At 48.7% G+C, this 14,514-nt stretch overlaps 1 protein-coding gene across 1 annotated transcript in view; it reads right to left on the reverse strand.

Moving 5' to 3' along the window:
• Positions 1–635: 635 nt before the first annotated feature.
• The window catches only part of PXDC1 (PX domain containing 1), a 35,051-nt gene continuing 21,172 nt past the window's right edge, over positions 636–14,514 (reverse strand). Inside the window, exons 3-5 of the mRNA XM_047102958.1 lie at positions 13,753–13,870; positions 5,923–6,034; positions 636–1,859 (exon numbers count right to left, since the gene is read on the reverse strand). Coding sequence (XP_046958914.1) covers positions 1,742–1,859; positions 5,923–6,034; positions 13,753–13,870 — 348 coding nt within the window. The 3' untranslated portion in view covers positions 636–1,741. The remainder of the gene's footprint in view (positions 1,860–5,922; positions 6,035–13,752; positions 13,871–14,514) is intronic.

Raw genomic sequence — 14,514 nt, forward strand, 5'->3', positions numbered from 1 at the left:
TGGGGAAATACAGTCCAAGTCAGCTGAGAACCACAGGCAGCTGCCTGACAGTGGCTGGACAGAAAGGAGAAGCACTTCTGGGTAACAGGGATAATGAGGATCAACAACCGAAATCTAGGTGGTGATTAACTAAATGTGGTGATTGATTTCCAGTCTTAACTGCCAGGCAAGCAGCCCTATCCTTGGAAAGAATGCACTTCACCCTGCAAGATAAGAAAGGTAACTGGTCAACCGCCATCAGCCACCCAACAGCCTATTTGAAAGCAGGGTGTATTAAACCAAATGCAGCTGGAAGGCAGAAGGGAAACGTAGGTGCCATGGAAATCCCATATGCTATGCACTTGGGTCACGGAGGAGGTTTCCTGGGACTGCCAAAAGGAACATGGAGAAGGTGGACAACCTGAAGTAAAAAACAAAAAAAAACAAAAAAAAAAAAAACAACCACACACACACACACACACACACACACACACACAAAACAAGCTGTTTGCTCACATTTCAGTTTGGACAGATTATTCCTAGGGTGAGAACTGAACACATTTCCTGCAGAACAATGAGACCAGAGTGCCCCGTGGCCAGCTCTGAGACTGCACGGAATAAAAAGAGACATACCTTGACACACCAAACATCTTAAATCCACGAGTAGAGTAATACACTTTATTTAATTAAAATAGATTAAAAAACAGACTATGTAAAAGAATTAGGATTCTCAATAATTTACTAGTATTTACATTAGCAAATGTTGGTCGTTAGTAGACACCATGAGGAGAGGAGCACACAGAACCCAGACCCGCCCACCCAGGGGCAAAGGGGAGACTTAGGGCTTTCCTGTTGATCCCCCCCTGCAGGTCAATATGGCATGACATCACTGAGAGCTTGGTATACAGCAGGAGAGGTGAACCTCCCACGGTCCGCGGTCCAGGGGTTACGGCACTGTTACCCCACACTGCAGGGCTGAAGAGGGGCTGGCAGGCCAGGCAGGAACTCTCTTCCTCTTGAGGAGAATCAGCACTTCTCAGTATCCGCTCACGGGCACCTGCTGAGCAACGGCTTCCCCTGTCTCCACAGCCAATATGTGCCATTCACAATGACTCTTCTGTGAAGAGCCCCTTTGGCTGACACAAAACCCACAGTTTCCAGATAGAAGATGAAAAACAGAAACGAAAGCCACACATCCTGGTTCCCAGGGAAATCCTGGATTACCTAACATTCCCCGTGTATGTCGTCCAGAACTTGGCAACCCAACACAATCTCACAGGCAATGTTTTGTGCGCTTGTTGTATGAAGGAATGGTGGGGAGTGAGGGTGGCCGGGTGGCCTTGGGCCCCCAGCACCCAGAGGAAGGCTCCTCTCCAGGAAGCAGTCATGGAGAAAGGAGGAACCTGGCCGGGCCCTGGGTGTCTACCCTGGCACCCACATGTCCTGCAGGCACTTGTGGGTCTCCCACACAAGGGTGAGGAGCGAGTCCCAGGGGTGCAGAGACAGGCTGGTGGTGTCGGGTGCAGAGAGAAGAGCCCTCAGAAGCAGCAGGCTGTGCAGGACTCTGGTGACCTGGCTGACCTGCGAGTCAGCCCTCACTCCAGAAAACCCTGCTGCTACACTGGCAGGACACCTGGGCCTCCCGGGCACTATCCCCACAGAGGCACCACCTGGCCCAGGCCTGGGGCAGCAGCTCTGCCCACTGCAGCCAGTGCCGAACCAGCAGTCAAGGGTTGGGGAGCAGTGGGGGCCCAATAGAGACTCAGTCCAAAATGTCCGTCTCAAAGGGGACCAGGTGGTAATAGGATAGGTTGGTGACATAAGCCGCCGGGTCATCGCCATCCTCCAGCTCTGAGGTAAACTCACTGCCATTCTCAAACCTGAAATGGAAAAGTCCAGAGGTGAGGGCTGGGGCTGGCTCACTGACTCCCCACCACCACTGAAGAGGAGAAATAAAGGGCAGAAGGTCATTGGCAAGAGGGCGCTTCAGGGTCAATGCCAAACACTGTGAGAGGGCCTGTCCACAATGCTCTTCAGGATACACAGGTGCATCAGACCAACAGGCACAGTCCTTTCAATGCATGAAGTATGGGGAAGAACCATGATTACAAATTAATTAGGTGAAATGGACCCTTCTCTAAAGACTGTGATAGCTCTGCTTTTTACTGCCTTAGAGACTGCTATCTGTATTCATTAGCCAATATTTACTGAGGCATTCATTCATTCACAGAGTGATTATTTTTCTCTATCTAGGGATCCATTCTGTGTCTGGGGACACAGCACTTAGCCAGGCAGGGAGTGGGTCTGTGGGTCTGTGGGAACGCAGACAACAGCAAAGATGAGTGAGAGAAGCCACTGTGGTCACAAGCTCACAACCTAACCACATCCCTGGGACACGTGCACAGGGGACTACGGGGACTGAGAGCAGCGGTCCAGAGAGGTGTGGGCAGGGCAGGGGGCAGGGGTTCATGGAGGGAGGGCTCCTCCTAGAGGGGGCCTTCATCTGACTGGGGGGTGTACCTGGGGGGAGGGGAGGCAGGTGAATGTGTACGCCAAATTTAAGGTGACTAACACCTTCCTGACATTCCCCCATGAATTAAAACCATTTCCAATCCCTGTCTAACCCAGACAAGGCCTCCTAAGCTAGAAAAAAAAGACTCCAAATTAAAAAAAAAAAAATGCCTAAAAAGAGAAAGAAGCACCTGAAGGACACTCTCCCCAGGAAGGGAAACAGAGAAGTTGCTTGGGCTGTTTCCACTTTCCTAGGCTAAGGATCAGTCCCAAAAAGCGGGGCAGGGCAGAGGTGGGCTGATGCAGGCTCCCCCTCGGCTCTCCCAGGAAAGCGGGGGCCACAGTGCACACTGTGTCCCTACGCTGATTCCCGGCACTAAGCAGTACAGCTGTAAGAGCTCCGCTGTACCTGGAAAGGTTTGGCCTAACCAGGAAGGGTACGAACCGAGCAAAGGAGACCGCAAGGGGAGTCTGCTTGGCTGCACCGGCCAGGGGGCCAGGGGGCTGCATGGGGTGCAGAGAAGGAGCCCAGCCCGTGCCTGCAGAGCACACTGGGCAGAATCCCGCAGATTCAGAGGTGGGGCTCCCAGGGAAGCAGGCTTCCTCTCAGTGGAAGCTGAAATTTAAAAGTGTTGGAGGAGGTTCGAAATTGGACAGAAAAGGCCACAGAAGCATGTCTTCCTTTAATTCCAGAGTGAGGGGTGTGTGTGTGGATGCGTGGGGCCTCCCCACACCCGCAGGGGAAGGGCTGGGGGCTCAGCTACTCCTCCCCACACTGCCCGCCCAGGTGGTAGCTCCAGGCTGCGGAGCAAGAGATGTAGCGTGGACACAAGTGTGCGCAGCCAGCCAGGCAGCATGTCTGGTGGAGGGAAGACCAACTCTCCAACTTTATTCCAGGATGTGAAGTCTCTTCCGGAAAACCAGCATTGGAATGAATTAAAAGAGGACTTGGGTATAGGGGAAGGCTCAAGCCAGGGGAGGGACAGGACCAAGATACAGCCCTGTGGGGACAACTTCTCACCCTTCCTACACCGCCTGCCCTCAGATCAGGTGACCCTGAAAACCCAGGCAGGGAGGGGAGGCTGGGAAGCTGGGGAAGGTGAGTGACCAGGAGCAGATACCTCTGCTCCTATCCTGTGAGTACAGGGTGGGGGCTGCCTCATCCCTGAGTGAGTTTCCTGGGAGCCTGGGCACCACTCCAGCCAGCTAGGATGGTCACCAGGCAGAGGCCCCACTGTCACGCTGACTCACATCTGTGCTAGGCATATCCCGTCCCCCATTCCCTGAGTGCAGTGGGGTCTCTGTCCTGTCTGCTTGGCTTTACAGCACTGGTCCTACTGGCAGGCTCAACAGCACCAAATTCCCAGTGTCAGGGCCAAATGGTAACTCCCAGGTACCACTGAGGACGGCTGTGGCAGGGAAGCACAGCCCTGTTACTCAAACGTCATCTCTGCGACCTCCTGTCCCATCATCACCCCCCTCCCCTGCTGCAGCCCTGTGCAGTGTTAAAACAGGCTGCTCTTGAGTGACTCCAGCAGCAGACCGTTAGCTCAGCTGTGCTGCTCTACATTAGGCACCTAGAGAAAATCCTGGCAAGCCCGAGTCAGGAATTTCCTCTAAATGCTCCCCTGAGCCATTTGGAGGCAGACGTTTCTTTGTTAAGCTTTTCTGGAATCACAGAGGTTTTTCTTGCTGGCTTCCTGCCAGCTGGGCATCCTGGAGCCAGGGGGCCACATACTGGGGGTGTGTCATGCTTGTCCATGCAAAGCCACGGGGGGGGGGGGGGGTCACGTGACGACCCTTGCTTTCTCTCTGTGTGCCTCTCCTTGGCAAAACTATCCACAGGTTCAACTTGCTTGTCAAATCTGGCCAGGTGCAGAGATGGCATCCTGAGGCCTCCTGACGATGGAAATGGTCCCCCCTGGGAATACTGTGGGGCCAGAGCCAGGGCCCTGCAGGGTGATGAGGGAGGGTCTCCACCTGTTTCTCCTCCACCAAGACAAGCTCTCTCCAGAAGCTCCTCCTGTGAAGGTAAAGGGCCTCTCCTTCCTGTCACCCACTTAATACACAGCCATCTTGTTCCCCCATGATGCCAGCCCCATGCCAGCACGGAGGACCCTTGGGTCAAGAACTAATGAGCTACCTATATACACATACAGTGGGTGCGATGCCATGTGGTGTCATGGCAAGGCATGCAGAAGAGACAATGGCACTTCAGAGAAGGGCCACCCCTTGCAGCCTCACTAGCATATCCTTTTAGACAAGTATTTCATGACATCACCATTGTGAGGGATCCCTGTGCCATCCACCTAAGAGACACCTGGGAAAGTGGGTGCTGCTGGCCAGAGCCAGTTCCATGGGCTGGACAGGGCTCCTGCTGTGCTCTGCGACACAGGAAGAGTCCAGTAGAGGAGGCTCTAGTCACCTGTACATCCTGGGGTCATGCTCTGTTCTGCATTCAGCTGGTCTGGGTGTGTCTCAGCACGTGAGTTTTCCTAGTTCATTTTTATTTGCAGCTCAGTTGGGTGGGGCAGGATGTAGGACCCCAAGGCCCCTTGATCCCGGGATGAGCTGCCCATGTACCCACAGGGAGACCCTGAGCACCCAGAGCTGCCTTCAGGGGCTCCTGGGCCAAATGTCTCACAGTCACCATCTGAGATCTTTCAGTGACCCTGTGAGAGCAGAGTGGGCCCCACTTTGAAGAAAAGAAGCCAGAAGAGGTTAAATAGCTTTCTGAAGCTCACACAACCAGGAAGAGCCCTGGGATTGGCCTTGACAGTCAACAGAAGCCAAGTTGTGATGTCCCCTCAAGCTGCCTCCCAAGGACTCCCAAGGACATGACCTGGAAGTGAACCAACGATGAAGGTGCCCCTTAGGGACCCCAGGGTTGGGCTTTCCTAGAGCAGTTATCATGGTCAAAGTTCCCCATTATTAGGGGAAAGAAGAACAGGGAAGGCAGTGGTGTCTTTGGTGGTCCCACCTTCACTAATCAGACTCCACTAATCAGCAGGCCCAGCAGGGCCAGGCCTTAGCCTGTGAGCCACACAGAGGCCACCTCAGAGTCAGGAGAACCTCCAGCCCTGCAATGTAAAACCATGCAGGTGACACTCCTTCCCATCCCAGTGAATGAAGAGGCTTATGGCCCCTATAGCCCCTCAGGGCCCAGCACAAATATGAGCCTGGCAACTTCTCCTCAATGCCCCCTCACAACCAGCCACTTGGTCCCACAAAGTTTATGAATCAAGCTCTCACCATCCTCTAGAAGAGGCAAACACTTAGGATAAGTATCCAAATACAGATAGGATGGCTCAATGTTTCTGGCCACATCTACTTCCTCTAGAGCTCTGTCTGGGGAGAGAAATCCAGTCCCTGGCACCAGCTGACCATTCAGGCAGCCCTTCTATAAAACTATATTCAAATCAATGTACTTACAAATGCTCTGTGGGATCCACACCCAGGTGTTGGTCTTTTCCGTTTGGTATACTGTGGTCAATAACAATTGTTTCTGTATTTGCTAAGCAAAATCCATTGGACCTCATGATTTCTGAAAAATGAAAGCAACAAAGTAAATATTCAGGAGAGGCCAGAATTTGAAGTTTTGAGGTTATACCAATCTCCCTATTTCCCCCTCCATCTACTGCCCCAGATTCTCCCCCATGCTCTGAGAGAACGTTCTGCACCCCAGAGGCCCATTCTGGAGCTCTACCACACAGATTCAGGAGCTGATGCCAACCTTCACAGAAACCACACCTGTGGACCCCATGCAAGCCAAAAGCCACATCACTCCCCCGAGAAAGATGCTGTGGTTGCACAGCACCCTCCCCAAATGCCTTCCCCATTGGTTTACAGCTGGGGTAGAAAGACTACTGAGCTCACATCTATTGGTCTGGCACACACTGCTATGAGGCTCTGCACAGGGTATCCAGTCTCCCCCGTGCCTGAGATGGGGATAACACTGTCTACCACCCTGGGTTGCTGGGAGGGTCAAATGAGATAAGTATGCATTTTATTTATCTACATATAAAGTTTATTTATTTATTTTGAGACAGAGAGAGACAGAGAGCGTGCGTGCAGGGTAAGGGCAGAGAGAGGGTGGAGAGAGAGAATCCCAAGTAGGCTCCACACTGTCAGCACAGAGCCCAATGCGGGGCCCAAACTCACTAACCATGAGATCATGACCTGAACCAAAATCAAGAGTTGGACGCTTAACTGACTGAGCCACCCAGGTGCCCTGAGATCAGTATGCACTTTAAACCAATGGGCAAATTCAGTTTTTTACTTTATATAATTCTATAAACAAACTGATTTTTTTTTACCTGTAAGCACAAATCTGGACACCGCACCTCAGCCCAACAATGAGTTCCATGGTCTTGGGACTCAGTATCCTCAACTGGAAAGTTTCAGAATACTGCTGGGTGATCTCCAAGGATCCTTTCTGCTCTGAACTCCCATGAACTTCCAGATTCCATCACGTCATCTGGTCCATTTAAGTATGAGGAGCCAATGTGGCTTGATTCACTTGTAATATCTGGTGTAGCTTTTATTTACCTTTCCCCAGGAATGTGTTTCTTGTCACTTCAGTAGATTAAACATACTCCAAGAATATATCTGGTAGCCATTACCAGTTCTCCTTGTTGTTGTAGTTCTCCATCTCTCTGTGAGGCTGGCTTAGCCCCTAACCTCAGCTCTTAGCTAAGCTCCATGTTTATGGCTCTTGTCTGTCTTCTCAAATCAGGCCCTCTATTTACCTCATCTTAAAAAACATGCTTAAGGGGTGCCTGGGTGGCTCACTTGGTTAAGCGTCCAACTCTTGACAGCAAAGCTTAGGTCATGATCTCATGGTTCGTGAGTTCGAGCCCATGGTGGGCTCTGTGCTGACAGTGTGGAACCTGCTTGGGATTCTGTCTCCCTCTCTCTCTGCCCCATCCCTGCTTGTGCTCTATCTCTCTCTCTCAAAATAAATAAAAATAAACTTAAAAAAAAAAAGGCTTAAAATAGACTCCAAATTTCTGGGGCATTCTCAAATTCAAAGGATTATCCTCTCCCCATTCAAGGTCTAACACATATAAACACACACAGCTCTAAATAGCTTTCCTCTCCTACTGGCCCAGCCCAGCCAACAAGAACATTCCTCACTATCCACAGTCTCAGTGGGCATCTGATGCAATTGTTTGGGGGATTGTTTCCTTATATTTTTTTCTTATATCTTGTTATAATTTAGGTTATTTTATTCCCATGTGTGGATTTGCTTTTTTCATAAGTATAATTACAACTTCCTGTTTATTTTTAATCTTTCTAGGTATTTGGTTCACAGTTCTTCAAAGTTTTCTCCATACAAACAGAATTAGGGAAACCACACTAAAATGAACAAAGAAAAACAGAAGATTTCCTCCTTACCCCACAGGACTAAAATGACTTTTCCTCAACCAGATTTGCCAAGTAATTGCTAAAATTTCCTCCTGACTTTCTGCAGAAGTGACAGGTCCAGTGCCTTTGGTCTTTTGAAACACCAGCCCAATTAATCACATTCTGGGTGACATCAGCACATTGCTCTTCCTGCCCACCCCACCCCTCTGGATTGAAGCCCACCTGCCTTCCCTGTGCAAGAACAAGCAAGGAGAGCCTAAAGTCACGAGAAGGAGCATCAAAACCCAAGGAGAAGTCAGTGCTTGGAGCCTCTGGGAACAACAGCATTTCTATGTGAGAGAAGATGTTTACCAAAGTCTCAGTGAACAGACTCTGAAGATGACTAACTTTTAACAGGAAAGATTAAGATTCCCTCGCCGCTCAAATAAAAATCTATGGCAGCACAGAACCACTTTCTTTATTGTGTTTTCCTAACTGACTCAAATCTGTCTCAGAAGCACATAAAACCTCAGCCAGCTAATAGCTTCCAGCCCCTCTCCCACCCCTTTGCTAAGGGAATTTGGAGGGGAAAACCCTACAAGTGAAAACGAATGTACGTGCAGCAAAACATTTCTGAACATGTTTCTGAAGAGTTACCTTGCTTGGGAACTTTTGAACTTCCTAATTTTTCTTAAATATGAAATTTGGAACTCTAAAACATGGAATCTTTGCCAGCCCCCCAAAACAGATTTGTAACAAATCATTCCTTAACTGCGTATGCAAAGAAACCTCTGTACATAGTCATGTGGTTTAATTTTTTAAAGGCAAGCTGGAAACTAGTTCTGCTACTTGTGCATGAGGAGCAGGTTACTTCTTGCTCGGTTTCTTCATCTGCAAAATGGGAATAATGGTGCCCATCCTAAAAGACCTAGGTGGAGATGACATGAGATGGTATTTGTAAAGAATGTAACAAATGTGGAGGGCTTGAAAAATGGTAATGATGGTACCATTATTGCTAATGTCAAGCAAATAAAAAGAACCAAAGAAAATGTTATTATTACAGAAAAGTGCTAACCTCTGAAGGTGATCTTCAAACATACTTAAAATGTGAATTTCTTAGAAGTCAGCTTAGTACCTATAGCAAAAATCACTGGCCAATGTAATTGCCTTAATCACATAATTGACTAATTCCACGAAGCCGTTCACTTTCAAGCTACTTTTCTGCATTCATATTTTTTTTCACATGAAGAGTTCTGCTTTGCCATTTCTTAACTTTTTATTTTGAGCTAATTTTAGAATTACAGAAAAGTTACAAGAATAGTACAGAGTTCTCATGGAGCTCCCCCCAGCTTCTCCTGATGTTCATATTCTACATAACTATGGTGCTGTGAAGAAAGCTGGATATAACTAAATACTTCCCTTACTTGAGTGTCACAGGCTTTTTCACTAATGTCCCTCTTTTTTTTCTGTTCCAGACCCAATCCAGGATCCCTTATTGCCTTGAGTTGCTGTGTCCCAGTTTTGTATGACCTCTGATGGTCCCTCGATCTCTCCTCTCATCTCTCATGAAAGTAACACTTTGGGCAGGACTGGTGAGGTATTTTATCGAAGGTCCCTGGATTTGCCTGATGCTTTTGCGATGTGACCCAGGTGGTGCGTTCCAGGCAGGAATCCTGCAGGGTGACCCTGTGTCCCCTCCATGCATCCTGCCAGGGGGTGTCTGATGTCAACAGGCCTTTTTTCCAGGATGTTCATCAGGATCACTTGCATAAGAAGTTTCTGCCACATTTACTCTTTCTCTTTGTAGTTAATAAATATCCCAGGGGAGATGCATTGAGCGTGTGTAAAACCTTAAACTTTGCCCTACTATCTTAACAGGAAAGATAGGGTCTTTACTGCAACAATTATACTTGACCCTTGAATGATACAAATTTGAACTACATGGGTCCACTAATATGTGGATTTGGTTTTGGATAAATATAGTACAGTACTGTACATGTATTTTCCTTATGATTTCCTTATTAATGTTTTCTTTCTTCTAGTTTACTTTTATAAGAATATAGTGTGTAATACATATAACATACAAAATATATGCTATCAACTGTTTATGTTATTGGTAAGGCTTCTGGTCAACAATGGGCTACCAGTAGTTAAGTTTTGGGGGAGTCAAAGTTATACACGGATTTTCAACTGTGGGGAGTGGGTGCCCCAACCCCCATGTTGGTCAAGGGTCAACTGTACTACTGTGGTGTTTGCCCAGTGGCAACTTCTCTATATTTTTATCTGTAGCCATGTTTTCATATGTCCCCTAGGCCATCATTCCTTCAGTTCAGTAATTCATACATTCCTTTTTTCAGCAGACATTAGCTCAGTCCTGAAAGCATTCATAGCGTAGCCACCCTCCATCTAAATCCTCTCTCCCGTTATATTTTCAGTGTAGTCCAGCAATAGAACAAAATCCAAAGCACCACCTTTTTATTAATTGGCTAATCGGATTAACCTTTTAAGGTAAAAGTTAGAGTTGAGATTGTACAGATGTTTGGTTAATGAAATATGAAATTATAGGTCATTTCCAGGCCCCCAAACCTGAATAATTAGATTTTTATGGCTTATGTTGATTAATCCAAGTAGCCAGATCTCAGCTGGGGTTTATGCTTAAAAGCACAGACACAGCCACAGTGTAGAAAAGAACATTTAGGGTTTTTTTTATTCCATAAACATTTAGATTAACATAGGATGAAGAATGTTTAAGGCTGTACTGGCCCAAAGCATTGCTGAAGGGGCCACAGAGTTTCCTGACTGCCTTGCCTGGGCCCCAGGATGTGGCGTGGTTCCCACACTGCTAGCGCCTGGCACCATCTAGTGGAGCCCCGACCACAAGGCGGTCTCAATAGGAGAAAGAAGAGACTGTGTGCCTGCCTACCCATAAAGGGAAGCAAGCCTCTGACAGCCTAGGTCAAGTGCCTGTCCCCCATGGTGCCACCTCCATAAATGCCACATCCACAGCATAAAAAGACATTAAGAAATGAGACAGGAGAGGAGGAGGAAGGGTGCAGTGAGTCGCAGGAGGCAAGGACGTTTTCACGACTGAGTGCAATTTAGTGAGTTTTTACCACTGAATGGAATTTAGCAGGATATGACAGACAGGCAGAGTTTGTGTGAACAGAGGGAAGACAGGGGCCCACAGCCCTGCAAAGCCCCACTGAGGGGAGGCTGAGGGTCTGGAGCAAAGGGTTCTATGGTGACAGGATCAGACTCTGGCATGCCTGGAATGACCAGGGCACTTGGCCTTTACCATGAGTGTAAGGTCTTGAAAAAATGGGTGAGCCCAGGAAGTCAGAGTTATGATCGACCTCAGTATTCAGGGTGTGTCCTGGGGCATGTTCCCAGGCTGGCCATGCTCTCCAGAGCCCGAGGCTCCCCGAATCCATAAACACCCACACAGGGGAACCAGCCAGCATAATATGGCTTGCCCCTGTGCAGGCTAGTTCCCAAAAGGGCTGTTTGTGTTACTGTAAGTAGAAGTTTCACTGAAAAGTATTTTTGAATTTACTATAGTTCATTGTCTTACTGGATTGGTTTCCTCCCTCTGTGAATAATGAAAGTACATCTTACTTCCTGGGGAATGCCCCCTCACTGCCTGCACATGTACACACTAATTTATGGTGAGAAGCACTCACTCAGACAGAGTGAGGGCTGGCTACTCCTGGAGCAAAGATGGGAAGCCTGGGAAGCTTCCAAGGGAGAAGCCCCAGACTTGGTGCCCAATAGATCAGAGCTGAACAGGATAAAATCCCCAGGAGTCAGAGAATCTTAGCCCTGGAGGGGTGGAGAGGCTTCTCACAGCCTGCTAACCCTGAGAGGGATGCCTCTGATAGGCCCCCTGGCCTTTGCACGGAGTGTAAGTCTTTCAGCACAGACTTACAATAGATGTTTACAGACTTCATTGTTAGGCAGGCACAGTTGTTACAAAGCGTTCTGTGTGGAGCCAAAATTGTTCCAGTTTCTTCCACCTACTGTCGTGTCCCTGCAGGCTGAAACCTGTCCTGAGTCCTCGCAAATAGACCCAGAGAATGTAGTTCAAATCTCACCTGGGACACTACAGTTACCCCTGTTAATTTTCACCTCATTACTCTCAGCCCTTTAGGGTAAACATGGGTCCTGTGTTTATCCAAGCCACAGGTACAAACAGGACACAGAGACAAAGGGAGTGTTCCAGCTTGCTGCACTCCAGGAATGAATCAGAAGCAACTCCATGCAGCTCAGCCACCAACACAAGGTCTGAAAGGGTTCTGTGGCTCTCTGTTGTCCTATTTGCTCAAAACAGAAAGAAATAAGGCAAAACAGAGACACCAGTTCTGGGACTTTTCTGCTCAGGGCTAAAGAACAGACACTTGCCCACAGTCCCGGTGACAGCAAGTAAAGCCCAACATGACTGACAGGTTCCCAGAGTCCTGGTTGTGCCCTGCAGGACTGGGGTCCGTAGACACCCAACCAAGATAAGCGACTGCCATTTCTCTTATAAAGGAGTTTCTGGGTGCCAGGTGCCAGCTAAGGAGAGATACCCAAATAACCCCGCTCTTTTAAGAACACACAGGAAGACATCAAAAGCACCAGACCCCAACAAACCCAGGCCTAACAGCCATCCTGCTTACATGTAGCCATATCCAAACGTGTTTTCCACTCCAGGGCCCCAGGACTTGTCCATCCTGTCCACACCACCACCACACACAACTAGGAATCTCAACCCTGCTGTGTGACACATAGCTCAGTAAGGACACTTTTCTACCAAAGATATCGGCTGCCACCATCCTGATTTGTCCTATGTCTCCCCATCACCATGAACCCCCCATGCCTTCTTATGAGCCAGCTCTGGGCTCAGATGTGCTCTCATCTGTGGACTCTTCTTCATCAACTTCCTGAGCCTTCCTCCTCCACTGCTCCTCCTCCTCTCCTCCATCCTCCATTCAGAAATAGATCCACTGCCTGGGGGAGCCCCATAGCTGAGGCTCCCAGGACAGAGCTCTTTTCCCCACAAAATGCCCCTCAGCAGCCTTCACCACAATCGTACTGCAAAAATAAAAGTCTACTGTCCTAGCAACAGGTGTGACCTAGATTCAGAAAGCTACCCAACAGGGTGAAGTCCAGGCCTGCCCTCCCTTTCCATCCACCCCACAGCTGAGCCAGCCAGCAGCTCCTCCCAGCTGACCATTCGCTCTTCCTGCTGCTGGGACATCTGCCTGTTGGGGGCTAGAAGGCATGGCCCGGCATCAAGACTGGTAATACCCAAACTGGCTTCCCTGTTTGTCCTGGGTGCCCTAAAACCAAATTCATTGCCACCTTACAGAAACTATCTTATTTTAGCACGCTAGGCTCCCGATTACAGTAGTTTGCTTCAAAAAGCCTTATTAATGTTTTCATCATATCTTTTTTTTAAAGTTTCTTTATTTTGATAGAAAGAGAGAGTGAGTAAGTAGGGGAGGGGCAGAGACAGGGAGAGAGAGAATCCCAAGCAGGCTCTGCACTCTCAGTGTGGAGGCTGACTCGGGGCTCAAACCCATGAACCGTGAGATCATAACCTGATCCGAAACCAGGAGTCAGACACTTAACCAGCTGAGCCACCCTCTCGGGCCTCTCGTTATGCTATTTCTTAGGTAAGTTCCAATTTACATGCCATGTCACTCACTTTGGAAACAGGAAAAGCATAAATGCAGGTCAGTAGGTAGAAAACGCAGTGTGTCATGAAAATCAGGCCACAGCTACACCCACTATCTTCCCCCTTCTGCTGCACTGTCTTTCTGGATCCCATAGAAGGGGGTGCCCACCACACAGACACTGAACTGGAAGGGCTTCTGGGAAACCACACCCATCAACAGCAGCACCTGCCCCCCGCCATGCCTTCCCTGTAGCTCTTACCTGATATTTTCACTGGGCTTTGAAAGCTGGGTTGAATTTTATGGACATTGTCATTTTTTAACACCTGATCCAAAGGAGATCTTTCAAAGAAGGTGAGCACAACTTCTGACCTAGAATACTGAGAGTAAGTACATTAATTACTAAAACTTCATCCTCCGTCACGGCAGCCTCACCTGGTGTTAACGTCCCCGGGCTGTTCAGACGCTCTGCGGGACTGACCACACTGATGAGGTTTCAATAATGGCACACTCTTCATTCACTTTGGGCCCCATGTGGCAAAAATGCAAGGCCCCAGGGACAGATAGGATGGGGTTAATGGAAACGCTGATGAGTTTTTCTGAGCGCTTGGTATGTGCCAGTGTTCCGCACACAGGTCCCTTCACTGTACAATAAACTGCGGTGTGTCGACTTTCCCTGTTCACAGGTGAGGAAATGGATGCTATGGTAGTCAAGTTGTGACTGCCTGACTAGAGTCCAGGTTCTTCCTCACGACCCCACATGAAGCTTGCAAACTTCATCTACTAACACTCTTCTTGGCTCCCATACACCCTCTTCCAAAACACCCGCTGCAAGACGAGTGGGCTTCTGAGTGGAGGCAAGAGAGCAAAGACCACGACAATGGAAGGACCTTGTCTCTTCCTACTCAATGCCTCCTTGGCCCTTCATTCCCGCTTCTTCCCCAAGGAGAAAACAATGGAGCCATAACACCCCACAAAAATCTTCCTTTCCCCTGGCTATTCCTACCCCCCCAGGGAGGGGGCA

Source organism: Lynx rufus, unplaced genomic scaffold, assembly GCF_022079265.1.
Source record: "Lynx rufus isolate CCGP_SWC_20201006 ecotype Redwood Valley unplaced genomic scaffold, mLynRuf1.p SCAF_6, whole genome shotgun sequence".
In the NCBI taxonomy this organism is placed as follows: Eukaryota; Metazoa; Chordata; class Mammalia; order Carnivora; family Felidae; genus Lynx; species Lynx rufus.